The sequence below is a fragment of the Sceloporus occidentalis genome, unplaced genomic scaffold (genome assembly GCF_023333645.1).
Source record: "Sceloporus occidentalis isolate IW3139 unplaced genomic scaffold, rSceOcc1.0.p SCAF_4, whole genome shotgun sequence".
NCBI lineage: Eukaryota > Metazoa > Chordata > Lepidosauria > Squamata > Phrynosomatidae > Sceloporus > Sceloporus occidentalis.
The window spans coordinates 143,794,604-143,813,362 of NW_028316984.1; the positions used below are offsets into that span (position 1 = coordinate 143,794,604).

The 18,759-nt window shown below is 39.7% G+C and overlaps 1 protein-coding gene across 1 annotated transcript in view; it reads left to right on the forward strand.

Annotated features, from left to right (window-relative positions):
* Positions 1–18,759, forward strand: part of LOC149314773 (cytosolic phospholipase A2 epsilon-like) — a 70,429-nt gene that overhangs the window by 43,431 nt on the left and 8,239 nt on the right. The window contains exons 8-19 of the mRNA XM_089523144.1: positions 568–610; positions 2,538–2,601; positions 4,446–4,612; positions 5,241–5,333; positions 6,755–6,792; positions 8,038–8,173; positions 9,315–9,451; positions 10,835–11,057; positions 12,965–13,079; positions 14,669–14,806; positions 16,164–16,271; positions 17,794–17,982. Coding sequence (XP_089379270.1) covers positions 568–610; positions 2,538–2,601; positions 4,446–4,612; positions 5,241–5,333; positions 6,755–6,792; positions 8,038–8,173; positions 9,315–9,451; positions 10,835–11,057; positions 12,965–13,079; positions 14,669–14,806; positions 16,164–16,271; positions 17,794–17,982 — 1,451 coding nt within the window. The remainder of the gene's footprint in view (positions 1–567; positions 611–2,537; positions 2,602–4,445; positions 4,613–5,240; positions 5,334–6,754; positions 6,793–8,037; positions 8,174–9,314; positions 9,452–10,834; positions 11,058–12,964; positions 13,080–14,668; positions 14,807–16,163; positions 16,272–17,793; positions 17,983–18,759) is intronic.

Consider the following 18,759-nt stretch of genomic DNA (forward strand, 5'->3'; position numbering starts at 1 on the left):
TTTGCGGTGGCGGAGGCCAAGGCCGCGAGGAGGACGAGGCCATGCCTCCTCCCTCGCGGCCTCGGCCTCCACCACCACAAAACAGCTGGGTGCTGCTCCTGGAGGCCAAGAGACCTCCAGGCTGCATCTGGGGTTTTTACAGCGGCGGCAGCGGCGGCGAGGAGGACGAGGTCAACCTTCGTCCTCCTCGCCGCCGCTGCCACCATGAAAGGGCCGGGTGCAGCCTGGAGGTCTCTTGGCCTCCAGGAGTAGCACCCGGATTTTGCTGCGGCGGTGGCGGCAGCAGCGAGAACGCGGCGGCGGCGACCCAGGTAAGGAGGGAGGGTGGGAGGGAGGGAGGGAGGGAAGGTAGGTAGGTTATAGGTAGGTAGGGGGGTGAGAGGGAGGGAGGGAGGGAGGGAAGTTAGGAAGGAGGGGGGAAAGAGGAGGGGACTTTTCTGTCCAATGGCGGGGCTTGAGCATACGCGGATTTTGGCATACGCGGGGGGGAGTCTGGAACGGATCCCCCGCGTATACCAAGGACCCACTGTAGACTATAACATTTTGTTTTTGTTTTTTTGTTTTTAGCCAAGATCATCCTGAAAACATCCTTACAAATGGAACAGTCGTGGTAATAAATATTTTATTATTTATCCCCCTTAAATATTGTTGTAATATGGGAACATTATACCAGCTTGTTTTGATACCTCTTTGTTATTGCTGTACTGAAGTACAAGGTGAACGATCTGTCTCATTTGATCATTTCAAGTGAGTCAGTACTGCCATATTTGCTTTCAGGAGATGGCATTTACTTGTGAAAGACATAAACAAATTTTGAACAACCTTGTATAGTTGGCCCTCCTTATCCACAGATTTTTTATCTACGGCTTGAAAATATTAAAAAAAAGTCTAAATTCCAAATAGCAAACCATGATTTTCAATTTTATACAAGGGGCACCATTTTGCTATGCCACTGTATTTAATGGGACTTGAACATCCAATGGTTTTGGTATCCATTGAGGGTCCTGGAACTAAACCCCAGCAGATAACAAGGACCCACTGTATATGTTCCAGTATCTTCTTTTGTTATTTATCTTAGCCTCAGGTAATTAATAATAATTTAATAATTTGTTTTATTCATATACTGCTATTCCAAAGATCATAGCGGTGAACAGCAAGTAAGCTAATTAGCAAGTAAGCTAATTTGCCCCCAACAGTCTGGGTACTCATTTTAGCGACCTCGGAAGGATGAAAGCCTGAGTCGAGCTTGGGCCCTTTTGCTGGTCTTGAACTTGCAACCTTGTGGTTTTGAGTGAATGGCTGCAGTACAGGCATTTAACCACTGCGCCACCAAGTAGAGATGCAATCCTTTGGTAATTTGATTCTTGAAGGAAGCAACAAGTAATATTTGCAGTGTTCCTCCCATGCTAGGGAAGTCATAGTTCGAGGCTTATTCTGCACAAAATTTGAACATGATATTTTTGCACAAAACCAGCAATATTTGCAGTTATTTTCTGTGTAGATCCTGTCTGAGTGGGGAAACTAAGCAAGATCGGCTCTGGTTAGTACTTGGATGGGAAATCGCCAACAAATATCAGGTCCTGTAGGCTATATTTCAGAGGAAGGGACTGGCAAAACCACACCTGAGTATTCCTTGCCTAAGAAAACTCTGTGAATTCATGGGACTGCTGTAAGATGACAGGTGACATGAAGGCATAAACACATATGCCAAAAAAATAAAAATAAAATAAAAATAAAAACTACACAGGTTTTTTTTTGCAGTCCAGAAATGGAGAAAATTATTGAAAAAGGGACCAAAAACTCTTGCAGATTAACACATTTGTTGAACAAACTTCTGATTTTTTGTTCTTGTTCTCATTCTCATATTTTAGAATGAAATAAGCAAACATTTTCATCCCTATTCCATGTTTAGTATCAGCTGTTGTTGGGGCTGGACACAGGCCAGGGAACATAGTTCAGTAACAGGACCTGTTTTGCATACAGAAGGTCCCAGATTCAATTCCTGACACTCCCAATTAAAAGGCTCTGGGAGGAGGCCCACATATAAAATGGCCTCAGCAATTTCTGCCTTTCTGGCCTATGTCTTTGGGATAGGAAGCTGTCTCATATCAAGTTAGATTACTTCTCTTTCTAGATTCTGGTGACAATCAGCAATAATCTAGAAAGAGAAGTAATCTAACTTGATATGAGACAGCTTCCTATCCCAAAGACATAGGCCCGAAAGGCAAAAATTGCTGAGGCCATTTTATATGTGAGTTGGCCTCCACACAATTAGCTTAGAAGCATGAGAATAAATCAGTTAATTCATTGCAGTTCTGGGGAGGCTCCATCAATAGAAATAGAACACAGTGATGTGTCTTGTGTGGGTAAAGGGTAGAAAAACAACAAAAGTATGAACTGGGGGAATAAGGAGTATAAGGGAGGGTGCTGGATTTTGCTTAGCAATTTTTACAAAATAGTCACAGTTCAGGTTGCAGGTTTTGTGAGTGTTGTGATCAATGGATGAATGTGCTATTTATGCCACATTACTCTTATAGTCTCGTGAAGTCTCACACCTGGAAGTTACAGTGGATCTTGAGAAGCTGAAGCAACAATACACAAGTGAGGCCATTGCATCATTAACTGGTTATGTATGTATTGCTTTGAACAAATAGCTCAGAAACTCTGGAAGAGGTATGATGACATCTAGTGGGCCTTTCCTGGTTTCACCTTTAAGGATATGTATGGAATGTTATATGTTTGACATTTTGTGAATTTATTTGTAGTTGGTGTTGCTTTAGTACAAACCTGAGTACATTCTGTAGCACCTGAAGCCACACTTAATGGATTACTATTCCATTTTATCTGCAATGCCTCCAAAATGACATTTTATTTTATTGAAATATCATTTTTGAGGCATTGGGAGGTGATAATGTAGTGGCTTGCCAAGATATCAGTTTGCCACTCAGAGTGCATCACAATGCAGAAATAATGCAGTTTGATGCCACTTTAACTGCCATGGCTCAGTGCCATCTGTCAAGGTTGCTTTGATTGTGAGTTCCTGCATGGCAGGGGGTTGGACAGGATGGACCTTGTGGTCTCTTCCAACTATGATTCTAAATCTATGGCATTCTGGGAATTTTAGTTTTGTGAGACATTTTGCCTTCTCTATCAGAGAGCTCTGGTGCCACAACAAACTACAGGTCCCAGGTTTCTATAGCATTGAACCATAGCAATTAAAAAGATGTCAAACTGATTATTTCTGTAGTGTGGATGCAGTCTCAGGGCCTGATCAGATGGAGAGGAAAAACCAGACTCCAAACTAGTTGGAAACCCTGCTGTCCACATGGCCAATCACCCATGGGCAGTTTGCAACTCTTGTGTTTCCCCCCACCTCTACAGCATTTCTGTACACCACTGCATGAACACACCACCTGAGACTGGAATTACCCCCTCTTCCCATCCAGCTGCCATCCCATTGGATGTCTCATGTTACCGATCACAGAGTCACACATGCAATACACCACCTGTACAGTGCGTCAGTGTATCCAGTGGCTCATTGGCAAAGCACATGCCCCCATTCCTTCCTTCAACCCATGCCCACCTGTTGGACAGTCTAGTTTGTGTGTATTTAAATTACATCCATTTCATTATTCGTGACCTGCCATTCACAACCCCTAAGCCACCTAAAACTGTGGTGGAACATTGTGTCACAGAATGATAAAATTGTCAGGATCAGCGGATTCAGTTCCCAATAACCAAGATAATTTCTTAGTGTAATTAAAATAAAGGATTTTATTCCAGAAATTGAGACAGAAGTTCCTCTGTCCAGGGTTTGTGTCAGAACTGAAAAGTTTTCTCCCTGGATCATACTTAAGAGCTCCCACCATCCAGCCCCCCTCCCTGGCTACGATCACAAACCTTTGATCTGGATTAAAGTGGCCTTCCATGTTTCCCTTTTCCTTTCCTTTATCTCTCTCGTCTCTCGCCACCTGCCCCTCCCATTGTTTCCCAAGCTTGCCTTTCCACATGATTCGTATTCCTGTCTCAATAAAGCAGCATCTATCATAATGCTATATCATCATGTCATCTTACCATCGTATCATAATTCCATCATATCATCATGACAGACCCATGCTTATAGATCTGACACAAATCTACAAGAGGCCCTACTTCTCATTAAAGTAAGCCTGTTCCTGGGCTTGGCATTTCTACAAAATTTGTCTTTGACTGCCAATATTTTTCGTGTGGAGGAAATTTATGTCTCATGTGGCTTCTGATGTACTTCACATTGAAACATAACATCCTGGAAATTTGGTTCATAAGTAGTCATTCTAGCCTGACCTCTTGGAATTCTGTATACACTGACTATGTTGACTACCAGACAAAATATTTTTAAAGCAAGGGAGCAGCTACTGCTCTTGTTCCCCTGGTTTTGCTTTGTTTTTTTTTTTTTTTCTGTGCAGAAGGTGATCTGACTTTTACAGTCAAAGGTTCCTATGAGGAAACACAGAAGATCCCACTGCCGCCTGATTCCTGCCTTGGTAAAAGAGTTGTCCTTCACTTTCACTGTGTAAAGTATCTTCAATCAAATTTGGAAATTACACTGCCTAACGAAGCACAATGGTCAAACGTATGTTACTCTTGTAAATGCTGCATCAATGTTTTGTGGCTCAAATAAATTAGAGGAATAGTCTTCTAGAGGATTCTTCTATCACAACCTTAATTGAATTTTTTTTTAGCATTTTCTTAATTTGATTTTTTAAAAAATTGGTATAATTGAAACAAAAGAAAGGGCTAGATTTTACCATACAATATTTTTGCCACACTGCAACTTATAAAATAGGCCTCAATTGTTTTTTTTTCATAAACTGACAGATGTAAATTTCTAAAATTACAGATGTAATCTGCACTGGACAACTACCTCTTGTTTTTTGGTATAATAGCCTATATCAAAATAATAGGAAGGAAATTATTCTTTCTCCTTCATCCATGTGCCCCTCAAAATCTCATCCAGAAAATTAGGAGAATCTGTGGAAGATTTTGGAGGATCTGGAGATTGGGGGGGGAGAGTAGAGGGAAAAGTCATACTGCATGAGAACTCATATAATAGTACCTTTCAGCTTCACAAAAGCTCATTTCAGGCTTTTTAATAAATGTCTTTTTAGTAAATTGATGTTATTCTGCCTTGTGCAAAGTAAAAAAAAATCATATGACATAGGTCCAGAGTTTCTTTTAAATATACATATTTTTATCTTTAGCTAACTTCATTTAAAGAAAACTCAGAAAGTAATTCCACTATGATTTTACCTTTGACTGAGCTTCCCATACAAGAGAAAATAACAATAGCAGGGGTAAGTGCTTTGTCTTTAAAATAAATATTTTTTGTATTGAATTTAATTTAATGTCAGGAAAAAGTGGGGAGGGGGAGCGACAGAGGGAGAAGCCATAGCTCAGTGATGGACCATATGTTTTTCCAATCCCTGGCATCCCAATTTAGGAGTGTTGTTCTATTCTTCCCTAGTAGGAAATGGTTTATGCTGTGTAAGTCCTAAAGACATTTATGCTATCTTGGAGGAGGTTTCATTTGCATCTTGTTCTTGCTGGTGTAACAGAACAATGGCCCCATTCCCACTGGTTTATAAGACGAATCAGGACGCGAATCATGGATGCATCGTTTCCATTTGAGTGCGAATCCGATCTGCATTGCTCTGATATCGTTTCCATTGAAATTCAAATCTGATTCGATTTATCTTGAAAAATCCGAATTATAAGTTGATAAAGCGGTTCTAAAAAATAGTGGCTTTTTAGCGAGTTTTCCTGTGCCTCCCAAGTCTGATTCAGGGCAAATGAATGGGAACGAAAGGGTGTCTGATTCGGGATCTTGAGGATGGGAGGAGCAGTGCTCAAAGGGCTGGCCTGGGGTTGTCACCCGCTTGTTCTCTTTCCTGCATTATCGACACCATTTTCTTCCATTCACATAGCATTTCCCCCGGTGGATTGGTAAGCAGGGTAAGGGGTTTGCGCTACATTGAGCTCCAAATGCAGTAAACACATTACTCTCCCTGCAACCTCCTCCCTGCTCCACATTCATAGACTGACGTGTGAGGAGACCCATTGAACACCATTTAAAACTATTCTTTTTTCGCCTCTGCCTGAGTGCCTGAGCAGCAGATGGGCTTTGCAGTACATGCCTGCTTGATCACCCCCCAGACAGCCCAGGGAGTGATGGGGGAGGCAAAGGGATTTGGGGGAATTAGAGGTTCTTTCTCTCTTCCAGAGGAACTATGGGAAGACACAGAATAGCCTTGGATGCAAAGGGCTTTTGGAGGAATAGTGGCTACTTCTCTCTTCCAGAGAATAGATTTGAGGGGAATAGAGGCTCCTTCTTCCTTTCCCGGAGGGGAAAAGTGCCTAAGTGACTGATTGGCTGTGATGTCAAGTGCTTAAGCGCTTGATTGACAGCTGCTTTTTAAAAAAAGAGGTCCTGGAAGGGCAATGGGAACGGGGAGCAAAATAACCCGCTTCAAATTACCACAGGGAAAATACCAATGGGAACAAAAACAGGAGTAAAAAAAACCGGGTCAGTTTTTAATGGGAATGATGGGTCAGATTCAAGTCAAAATCTGAGTCAGAATCTGAGTTAGAATCGCAGCTAAATAGGCCACTTTTTTGCCCAGTGGGAATGGGGCCAATGTTGTTTGAACTGTTATAATGTTGACGGGATGGAAGTTTTAATTACTTTCTTAAGTTTAATTGCTTTCTTGATTTTCAGAGTGAAACAGTTGATCTGCATGTGAAGGCAAGAGACTGGTAAAATATTTTTCTATTCTGAATTCTTCCATACACCAAGAATTGCGTTGTTTCTTCCTCAAAGTATGATTTGAGTCTCAAACATATCTGCAAGGACTGAAAAGATGTACCAAGTTCACACAGAAGTAACCTCTTCAACAGTCTGCTGACTCTTTTGAATCCAGAGCCACAGATACTATCCCTAATCTGCAGAAAGTCATGCTGTGCTAAATTCCCATTGAAATTAATAAAATAAATTAATCATGAAATTAATAAAACAACTTAGTCAACTATATAGCTTCATTTATCATCCAAGAGTTACACATTCTGTCCCACTAACTGTCCCACTGAATTCCTTTCTCTTCTTAATTTAAGTAATATATAGCATGTAGTTACAGATTTTTACTCTTATTATTCTTTTCAATGAAAGAGAGATTCAGTGTAGCATTTCAAGGTAAATTTCTTTCAGTTAAGAGAACATGTAAGGCATAAGTGTATTTCACATATATTGGTGTATTTACAAATTTACAGATTATGAAGGAATGGATTAGTGTCAGTATTTGGCAAAAGTACCCCTAGTAACAAAGTAAAATTAGTGCTGGTCATTACCATCCAAAACAAAACAAAAATCTGAAAAACCAACCAACCAACCAACCTAAATAAATCAATCATAGAATATTAATGAATAAAGATCATACAATTTCTTTGCCCCCAGCCTCCACAGTATTTCATAGTTATTTTCTCCCACCTGAACCACACCTACATTTACTTTGATTTCTTAGAGAACCAAATAGATTCAGTTTGGTTTGTCAAGAGGAAAGCTTTGGAGAACTCTGTTCTGGTAAAAATGTTACTTAATTGATTAATTGTCTTATTTGCACAAATAATGCACAAACAATCAGTGGAAATACTGGATCCAAATAAAACATAAGAGGTGTAACAAAACAAACTCCTACTTTAAAAGAAATTGTAAAAATTGAATTAGTTCTGCTCAACTGACTGATACCCTGGTTTACAATTAATTGCAATAATGTGCATAAATCAGATTAGCTTTAAAAATTATAGAACTACACCAGCAAAACAGTGAGAGTTGTGGTACATTTTTAGATAAGAAATTAGTAGTTCTATCTGGTCTGCACCCTCTTCATTGCTACAACCGGGGCAAGAGTCTATGCATCCATAGTTAGACTACTGTAGGTGGTGGTGTCCTCATGCTATTCAAGTACTTAGCTATAAAAATTACGTTCATTGTAAACTCTATTTCAGGACAAAAGACCTAGATGTGCGCTTAGGATATGATTTGTGTTCTCAAGAAAAGCATTTCCTAAAGAAGAGGAGGAAATATGTTGCTGCTGCAGTAAAGAAGGCAGTTCATCTGCAGGAAGAGTTGCAGGATGATGAAGTAGGCAAAGTAGTAATTCTTTTGTCAGATATACATACTATTATTTTAACTTTCCCTTGAAGCAAACAAGGCAATTGTCTTGTAACTCAAAATATGCTTGTACCTGGTTTTGAATACCGGCTGTTTTTCTTAAAACCTGAGGATACTGGCAGCAGTAGTTTGCTCTGATATGTTTGGTATGAGTTCTGTAATGCCATTTTATGATAATATGCCAGCTTGACGCTTTTTCCTGTGCACTAGTTTATGAAGGCTTATAGTCTTTTGGAAGGAAAACAAGCTAACACAGAGGGGCTGGGGTTCAAATGAAACAAGATCACAATAAGATGCGGACATGGACCAAACAACTAGGACACAGTTAACAGGCTCTGTGTCCTATGTACATAATCTACTTGTCTACTAACAGTACAACTGGATGAACAGATTCCTTTCATTAAAAAAATAATCTCCCAAAGCCTACAGTTCATATTGTTTATTGTACTTGATAGTCAAAATACAGAAAACAGTGATAATTTTATTGGCCAACCAAAATGCACAAAATACATGTTGCAAACTTTTAAGGCACCACTTGCTTCTTCATCACGCAATGATGATGAATCATTGCCTGATAAAGAAGCCAATTGAGCTTTGAAAAGTTGCAACATGTGTTTTGTTCATTTTGGTTGACCAATAAATGTATCACAGTTTTGTGGATTTTGGATGTTATTGTACTTTGCTACTGTTGAATAATTGGTATATTGAATAATTTTAACAATTTCATTACTGATGCAAGACAATCTTTAAAAACCGCACAGTTTCAAAGACTATTTACAATTTGGAAGTCAGAATTTCAAAATATAGCATTTTCATCACAGAAAATAAAATTCTATGCATTTTCTTCCTGCTGCAGTTCTATGCAAATAAATACATGAATAAATAATGTGAATTTTGTGCAGAAATTGTCCAAACTGCAAGATTCTCATCAGTCCAGGATTCTCCTTTTTAGGGCTTCCTGATACTTGAGAAACACAGTTATCAACCCCCTTTCAAATATTTTCCAGTATTATTTTAATCTCTACTTAGTTTTCTTTCATAAAAATTGTTCTCTTGAAATAATGTACGAAAGCTTACCACCATTTATTCTTGGATTTTCTCCACTGAACAGGTACCTGTGGTGGCAATCATGACAACAGGTGGTGGAATCAGGTCATTTACAGCAATGTATGGAAGCCTTCTGGGTTTGCAGAAGCTGAACTTGTTGGACAGTATTACATATCTCACGGGTTTATCTGGCACAACATGGTAATGAGTTCAGGTTGCTAATGTCTGCACGCTTTGTTCAGTTAATATATGATTAACCACTGTATTGTTGAATATATTCAAAACAATATGTACAGCTTTCCATGGTGTCAGCACTGCCTGAAACATCAATTTTATGAAAATGGCTTTAAGCAAACCTCAGATGTTCATGCCCTCACCCAGAATACCCAAAAGGAGAAATTCTGAACAATTTTCATTTTAGCTTAAAATACAGTTGGACCTCCATATCGATGGGTTTTTGAGTTGTTTATGATATTATATAAAGATTCCATTTACTACACCATTGTATACAATAGGACTAGAGCATCCACGAATTTTGATATCAGGGGGAGGGGGCTGAAACCAAACCCCAGCAGATACCAAGGACCCACTGTATAGTGTAATTGATATTAGCTGTATTTATTTGAAACAAGCTAATGCCAAACCTTAGTACAGAGGTGGGTAAAATTAGGCCCTGGAGCTTCATGCAGCCCTTTGGGCTGTTTTAATGATTTTGAATACCCCTGATGCCCCAAAGCAATACTTTTTCTAGCCAATTAAAAAAAGAAGAAGGGGGGAGTGTGAATTGCCTCAGCTGGATTCATTTTATAAGTAGGAATTACAGTGGGCCTTTGGTATCTACTGGGCTTTGGTTACAGGATTCCCCATGGATACCAAAATCTGTGGATGCTCAAGTCCTAGTATATACAATGGTGCAGTGAAATGGTGTCCCTTATATAAAATGGCAAAATCAGATTTGCTTTTGGGAGGCAATATTTTCAGGCTGTGGATGGTTGAATCCATGTAAACAGAATTGGTAGATACAGATGGCAGATAGTATCACTTTTTAAATAAATAATTCACCTTTTAGATAAAAAAGCATTGTTTAACATCAAAGGATACTCATTTTTCAAAATCAGCAGCAGATGTCCAGCCACTTTGGGTCTGGGATTAAGAGTTTGGTCATATTTTTGGAATTTCTGGCAGTTTATGCAGCCTAACTAGAGACCTTGTTATCCTTTGTTATGACAATTCACACATTCACACACATTTTGAGAAGTTAACACATGGTCATTTTTGCATGAGAATCATTTTGGTGTGTGTGCAAAACCCACTATATCCAGTAGCTGTGTGTATTTTGTGCAAGATGGTTGTTTTTTTATGTACAAACCAGAAATTTTGCACAAAACCTCCATGTGGTTTATATTATTTATTCCAGACATTTGTTTTTCTGCTAGATTTTTTTGTGTGCAGGTTTGCAATTTTCTGCACAAAAGACAACAATTTGAGCAAAATGTAATGTGGCTATTTTTTGTGTGTGGAAGATTGTCATTTTTTGGCAAACCTTTTTTGTGTGGATGAATGCTGTTTTCTTTGTGAATGCAGGACTATGGGGAAATTGTATGAAGATCCTGACTGGTCACATACGTACATGGAGGAAGCCATTAATAAAGCACAGAAGCAAGTGACAAAGTGCAAGCTGAGCTGTTTTTCTGTGGATAATCTGAAATATTATTATCATGAACTGAAACAGAGAACTGAGGAGGGCTACGACACTTCATTTATAGATCTCTGGGGACTTGTTGTTGAGTCCATGTTAAATGATGGGGTAATGGCTATTTCCCCCCATTTTGAAATATGATTAAGACTAGTTCAAAAGAAGAAGGTATTTGGGCACAGCCAAATGTTTTGAAAGGGTATAGTTTGAAAGGAAAGTACTTCTCCACACCCTATATAATTAATCTATGAGATTCAAATGCCTCAAGATGAGAGCCCTTTCAGAAATTCCCGATTCTCCCAGGGCACACTGCCCCTGCCCCCTGCACTGTTCACATGCATGTATTCCCCTCTCTCAGTTCTCCATGCTTATTATATTGACGGTAAGGTCTTCAGAGGAGCTCTAATTATTTTCTGTTGAATGAGAATAGAGCGTTCAGCATTATTATGAATCCTGATGAAACAGGATACATTAAGGAGATTATGGCATGGCCATTTTTGCCCTGGCCATGCATGGGATGGGATAGGGTTGGAATGGGGGAAAACGGGTGTTATCACACAGTTAATTGCTGCTATGCTGCTGTCTGACCATTGTGCGCCCAGGGGAAGGTTTCCATACCACCAAAACCAGCCAGCAGAGCATGCCTGGAGGACGGGTGATGATCAGGCGGCAGCACAGCAGCAATTTTCTGTGTAATAACACCCATTTTTCCCTGTTCCTACCGTGTCCTTCCTGTGCATGGTCAGGGCAAAAATGGCTATGTAATAATCTCCTAAGAGTTCTAAGTACATCCAAATCATCACATGCAAGCCTGCCCTACATTTCAGTGCCAGGGTCAAGGGCTTGTTAGGTTGGCGATGGTGTTCATGGGAAGAACATGGTAAGCCCAGCATGAAGTTCCCCACACTGCTTTATAAAAGGGGTTTAGACAAAATCATGGAGTACCTCTCTTTGTGACTATTCATCATGATGGCAAGATGAAACCTGTAGCAACAGCAGGACATACTCTAGGCTTGTGGTGGCGCAGTGGTTAAATGCCTGTACTGCAGCCACTCACTCATAAACCACAAGGTTGCGAGTTCAAGACCAGCAAAAGGGCTCAAGCTTGACTCAGGCTTGCATCCTTCTGAGGTCGCTAAAATTAGTACCTAGATTGTTGGGGGCAAATTAGCTTACAGTTGTAAATGGCTTAGACACTGCTTAGGCCGTATGAAACAATGTATAAATGAAGCTTGTTTATTTCCCAGAAACAACTGGCTGGCCTGACAGAAAAGACCTCTTTTAATGCTATTACATATTACATGTAAGAAACAGGTCAACACCAAGGCCTCAGTCCTCTTATACAGGTGACTCAGCCCTTGTCACTTTTATCCCTGTACATCCACACTATATAGGTTAACATTAGTAAATATAGCCATGGGTTCAGTAATCCAAGCAGCAAGTTGCTACACTTTGGTTCTTTGCCACAGAATTTCACCAAGTGCAAAAGTTAATGTCTCTAACAAAACTCCACTTTATTTGATTTTATTTATAACTTTCTTTATATTTATTTCATTTGTATGCTGCCTTTCTTCCAGGATGGGACTTCTAGCAGAGGGTAAAGCTAAATATAGCTAAAATTACTTATGGTACATATGTTTAAAAAAGCAATTAAATAAACAATTCTAGTAAAACTCACTAATTCAAAACAGTTTAAAACATTTTTAAATACTTCAGTGCCCCATTCAAATACTGCAGCGCCCCATTGCAAGATCTTTCTGCAATAGCCACCTACATAAAAGACAAAGTTTTGCTTAAATGAGGTCTTTGCCTGCTGACAGACAATGGTGAATGAGGGCTAACCCTAGCCTCCTGCAGGAGGGAATTCTACAGCCTCAAAGCCTATAGAAAAACATCTGTGAGCACATGCCAGCCAATGCATGTGGACCTGTGTGCATGTATGTCCCAGATTTGAAATGGTCCTTAAACTAGTGAACTCACAATTTTTATCACAATTATTTCTCTCTTTCTTTTTGCAGAGAGACAATCATATACTCTCAAATGAGCAACTGGCTGTGTGTCAGGGTCAGAATCCTTTACCCATTTACTTGGCCGTCAGTCTCAAAAAAGAGTATAGCGCCCAGGATTTTAGAGGTAAGGTTGCTATTGTAAACTGTCTTACATGTCTATCTGTACTTATGGTACAGTAACAAATACTGAGTGTTGACTTTTTAATCATAAGTTGAACCAGTTCAAAGATAGTCTATCTTTCCCCATCCCCACTTAAATTGGAGCAGGAGGAAGTTCAGTATAATAATTTAATTTTAAATTATCAATTTCTAGCAGCATCTTTTCCTTTACGTAATAAGCTGGATTCTTCTGTGTGCAGTGATGTTGTTCTCTTTAGTTACAGAGAATACAGAGGCATTGCTGCTAGGACCACAGGAAACTACTTTATAATCTGTCTAGCCCAGTATTGTCAATTCTTAACAAGGAGTAGCTCTCCAGGATTTCAGGCAGGATACTTTCCTGGCTGTACAGTGGGCCCTTGGTATCTGCTCGGATTTGGTTCCAGGACCCCAAATCCATGGATGCTCAAGTCTCATTAAATACAATGACACAGTAGAATGGTTTCCCTTACATAAAAGGGTAAAATCAAGGTTTGCTTTTTGGAATGTATACATTTTGAAAAATATTTTCCAACCGTAGATGCTTAAATCTGTGGATAAAAAAAATCTGTGGATCCAGAGGGCTTAGAAATTCTATCCAAATATTAACCAGACCTGATCTGCTTAGCTTCCAAGATAAGATAAGACTGATGTTCACAGTGTTTTTATGATTAAAAGTGCGGGAAAAGTAGTAGGGTGCCTCATCTCAGCATTTTAACCTGACTTCACCCTTGACTGCTCATATCACAGATCTGCTTAAAAGGATTGCACTGTATGTGAGCACAGTTATTTATAGTATTTTGTTATTTTAATTTGGTTAAAAAAATCAAGCTACAATTAGATTTCACTTGACAAAATCAGTGACTAGTTAAGAGGCCCAGTTTATTTTGGCACTTGCAAGTCAATGAACTAATCTCATGCCAAGATATTTTCACTAGATCACCAGAACTTTCTTCTCCTCTTCTCATCCTGTTCCTCTTCGGAATATTCTGTGAAGGGTCCTACAACCGTCTGGAGCAAAATTTGAGGGTGCTGGAATGGGAGATGCTGTCCCCCACTTCCCATTCCACTGATAAGAAATTTCATTGGTGGGAGGAGTTCATTAGATACTACCTCGTATCTGGAAGTAGTAAATCTAGGGCAGTTCAGAGCTTGTGACAAATAAGTTCAGAGCTTGAGACAAATAAGGCAAAAGCAGTTTAACCTTCTGTTGCAGATGATATCGAGGAGATTTGTCTGACTAAAAATTGTAAGTTGAGTTTAAAATGTTTTAATGAAGGATGTCATTCTTTTTTAGTCACTGTGAAATTCTGGAAAGGGGGCATTCTTCTGCCAGAGCTAGAGGAAGGAGAGGCGTCAGGGAGTGGTTTACCATTACCATAGTCATAGTGCTTCACATGGACTCACAGTACCTTCTCAACTCTTCTGATTAACATTTTAGAACAGCACCTCTCTTCTTTTCTCACTTTTCCTTTCCCTTTCCCTCTTTCCTTCCCATCTTCCTTCCTTCCTTGAGCAGTCTCATTATTGAGATTCTCTAATACATATTACATCTCAATTTTGTTGTGCTCACAGAATGGGTGGAGTTCACACCTTATGAAGTGGGAAGCTTCAAATATGGAGCATACATTCGTGTAGAAGATTTTGGCAGTGACTTCTTCATGGGACGAGTGATGAAGAGGCTCCCAGAAATGCGGATCTGCTACATGCAAGGTAAACTTGTGTGCTAAGGGAAATCAACAATTAGTTATAATATAGTACCTCAGTTGGAACTAAACTGAGATTATGTGACAGAAATCAGTTGTACTACCATTTTAATCTCTAAATTACTTTTATTTTTGCAAGGACTGCTGAAGAGGGAGCTGATGCATTAAGTGATGTGTGCCACACAATGCAAAGATCTTATGCACAACAACACATCTAAATGTAGTGCCCACTGTGAATGCAGAAGCCTCTTCTGAATTAAAACTGTAGAGGGCATCAATATTCTAATTATACATAATTATAGAACCACAATAGTTTTAGGCAGCTGCCAGTTGATGAAGTGAAGAGGAATTTTACAAATTGGCTGCTACCTTAACAAGGAAGTTTTGTCTTCATTGCCAGCGCCACAACAAATATATTGCTTTTATGTCAGAATGTTGAATGCATTTTTGTTGAGGGCTTAGTGTGTTTGGACATGGGGTTTGGTGCTAGCTTGCATTGAATATGCTTACTCACCTTAGTTGGGAGGGATTCTCTTACAGAATATTTGAGGTGAAATCTAGAAGCTTTGGCCCATCATGGGAGCCATGGAACCCAGCCTCACTCAGTGATAGTGGAAGAGTTACCATCTAGCAGTCCACCGATTACATCAGTTCCATTGTTCTCAGATGGTGGGCTGTTGAACAGAGGTTGGTAAATGGATCATCCCATAATAGCAAACTGGCTCTGATGTAGAAGAACACAAGACTGCACAGAGGTTGTAAACAATAAAGTACTGGCCTTTTCCACCCCAACAAATACTGTGTTGTCTCTTCTGTTTTTCTCCTCCCTCTGGCGAACCAAATCTCATCGCTAGGGAGATTACTGCATGAACAAATAACCCAACTGTTCCTTAATGGGATGCAGCTGGGTTGTGGGATGTATTATTGCTCATAATTTACTGCCGATTCTACTGGGTGATTGCATCCTGGCTGCATCCCAGGTCCCAGACGCACTTCGGAGGCAGCTTTTCAAAGACAGAAAGCTCCAAGCTTTGAAAAGCACCCTCCGAAGCGAGACTAGGACTTGAGATGCTGCTGGGATGTAATTGCATGGTGGATTCAGCAGGGAATTATGAGAGATAATACCCGCCTGCATCTTGTAACCTGGCTGCATCCTGTTAGCAGGCAGTTGGGTTATTTCTCCATGCGATAATCTCCTAGGAGTCACAAGAAGAACAAGCTTTCAGGGTGTGTGAGAGACAGAGCTAAAACAAAGTTCAAAGATGTAGAAAATAACCTTCAGATACTAAGAAGAGAGTAGCAATGAAAATGTAAAAGGCATTTCATTATATAGATATAATTTAAAAATCACTTCTATTTCGCAGGCATGTGGAGCAGTATTTTTTCTTTGGATTTCATGTTTTTCTGGCACTTGGCCACTAATTCAGAAGACTTCTGGCACAAATGGACAAGAGACAGAATAGAAGACATTGGTAATATGACTTCCTTCAGCTTTGCCTTTTTTAATTTGGGGGAAAATATTCTCATACTTTTATTTGATAGTGGGCTTGTGTGAATTAATTACCTCATTACAGTTAAAGGAGATAGGGTGTAATATTCTGTGATTCTGTAACAAATTATTTGTCAGCTGGGGGAAAAACATTCATACAAAGGAGAGGATTTTGATTGAACCAGAGTACAAAATACAGTTTAGATATATGACCAAATACATACACGTAGATGAATACAGTTAAACATATGTGCTAATATGCATTAAAAGATATTAAATTTATTTACTTTAGTGTCACTTATGAAGCTGTTTTATGTTGAACTAGATCATTGATTTATCTAGCCCAGGATCTAGGCTCAGCTTGGTCATAGTTTTCAATACAGTCTGTCCTCCTTATAGGTGGGCTTGCCTTCCGTGGCTTTGAGCTCACGTGGAAGGCAAGCCCAGGCAGAAATAATGGGGCATATACTCGCGCCATGCACTCAGTGAGCCACCGCGAGCATGCGCCCCATTATTTCCTATGGGGCTTGAGCATACACTCTTTTTCCCATATGGGTGTGTGTGTGTCCGGAACGGATCCCTGCGTATGGGGAGGGCAGACTGTATTTTGATCACCTCCTGCTTGAAAACAGAATGGAAATGCTAGGAATTGTACAAAAAAGAGAGGCAAGCCTTCTTTTTATGGATGCACACCATCATGTGACGTTGTTTGCAGGGACAGTTGTGGCTCTATTTCTCAAGTGCAAAGCAACCATTCTGCCAGTGTTCTAGAATTTATGGGCAACCTTATTTTTAAATGGGGGAAAAATCCAGTAATTGGAATATCTTATAAGATGACTTGTTTTCTACCTGATCTGCTCTGGCCTGACAAATATCCACCTATCGTTTCAGTGTTCACTAACATTTTTGTTTTGCACATCAATGATTCGGCTTTGGCTTTGATTTAGGTTTGTTTCGGCAATAGCTTTCTTGCAAAAGTATTCAACTGCCCCTTGAATTTTCCACATTTTTTGTTACAACAGTGGATCAAAATGGCTTTATAATTGGGGTTGTTATTTGATATACACAAGACACCCAACACAGGGAAGGTGCAATTTTTTTTTGCCAGTTCCTCTGAAATATAGCCTAGTACCTCATATTTGTTGGTGATCTCCCATCCATCTATTAACCTGTTTAACTTCTGAGATCAGATGGGATATGGTGCCTTTAGGGTATTTAGGCAGGGTACTTAAATTTGTGCCCCAATAAGAAATATTTTGCATCTTCAAAGTGTTGAGTATATTATGTACATCAATCAGAAACAATGCCAATTAAATCCATTAAATTTAAAGTAAATCCAGTTAAATGTGCAAAAGTCAAGAGGAGTAAATACTTTTCAAGGAACTTTACATACAAAGGATATTCTTTTTCACTAAACCTTTCTCCTCTGATGGATTCAATTACTGTAATGGTACCTATAACCACACATGCAGTCAAGGGACTCAAACATTTTTACTCTTTTTCAGATGATTCTCTTATATCTTCAGATCCATACAGTCTGGAAACTCGGCTAGTCACACCCCCAGGTCGCCTTGCTTCTGCTCTCCGAGACGTCTTAACAGGACGCCCAACAATGGCAGAGTATCCCAATTTCCTGAGGGGCTTCCAGTTAAATGATGAATATTTGGAGAATAAGCAATTTTCTACATGGAAAGGCACAGTATTTAAACTACATCTGTCTTGATGGCTCAGTGCATGAAGTATATTTAACTGTTACTCATCACAACCAAAGTCTTGGTGAACCAGCCCACAAACTAAAAAGGATGTACCTTGCCATGTTTGATGCGATAATGCATAGCCTAGATCTATGTTAACTGCACTATGAGCTAATTGAGTGGTACAAGCAGGCCTAATGAAAGTTATATTTGGAAGATTTTGTGTTCTGTTCACATTTTAATGAAACAAATTTCTAAATTTTCCAACATTTTCAAGACCATGTTTGTTAGCAAGTTGCACTCTGAAAACTTTTTTTTTAAAGGTAAAAATAAAATAAATGAGAGATAAGCACCAGCATCAATTACAGTTTCATCTAGAATACATGAACCAAGTGCTGAGAAAATATGCTTACTAATTAGGTATTGAAGATGTTCTGTTAGAAAATCTTCAAGGGCCACTGAGCTGGTCAGATAACATAGTAGTCCCTTTGTTTCTCATCTAATAGTATTTTAAAAGCTGGTTACTTTGGAATTAGGGGACTGTACACACGGGCCATGAAATGCCACCCCTCTTTGCTGCACCGCATTGCCACAGCAACCAAACAGGGAGGCAACGCTGCGCAGCAAAAAAGGAGCTGCCTTAGAGTGGCTCCTTTTTGCGGTGCAATAAGGGCTGCGTTGCAGCCCTTATGATGCTGCTTCCACCCAGAGGCGCATGGGTGCTCTGGTGCCCTTACATCACGAGGCTGCATCCTGTGTGGATGAGGCTGCAGCCTT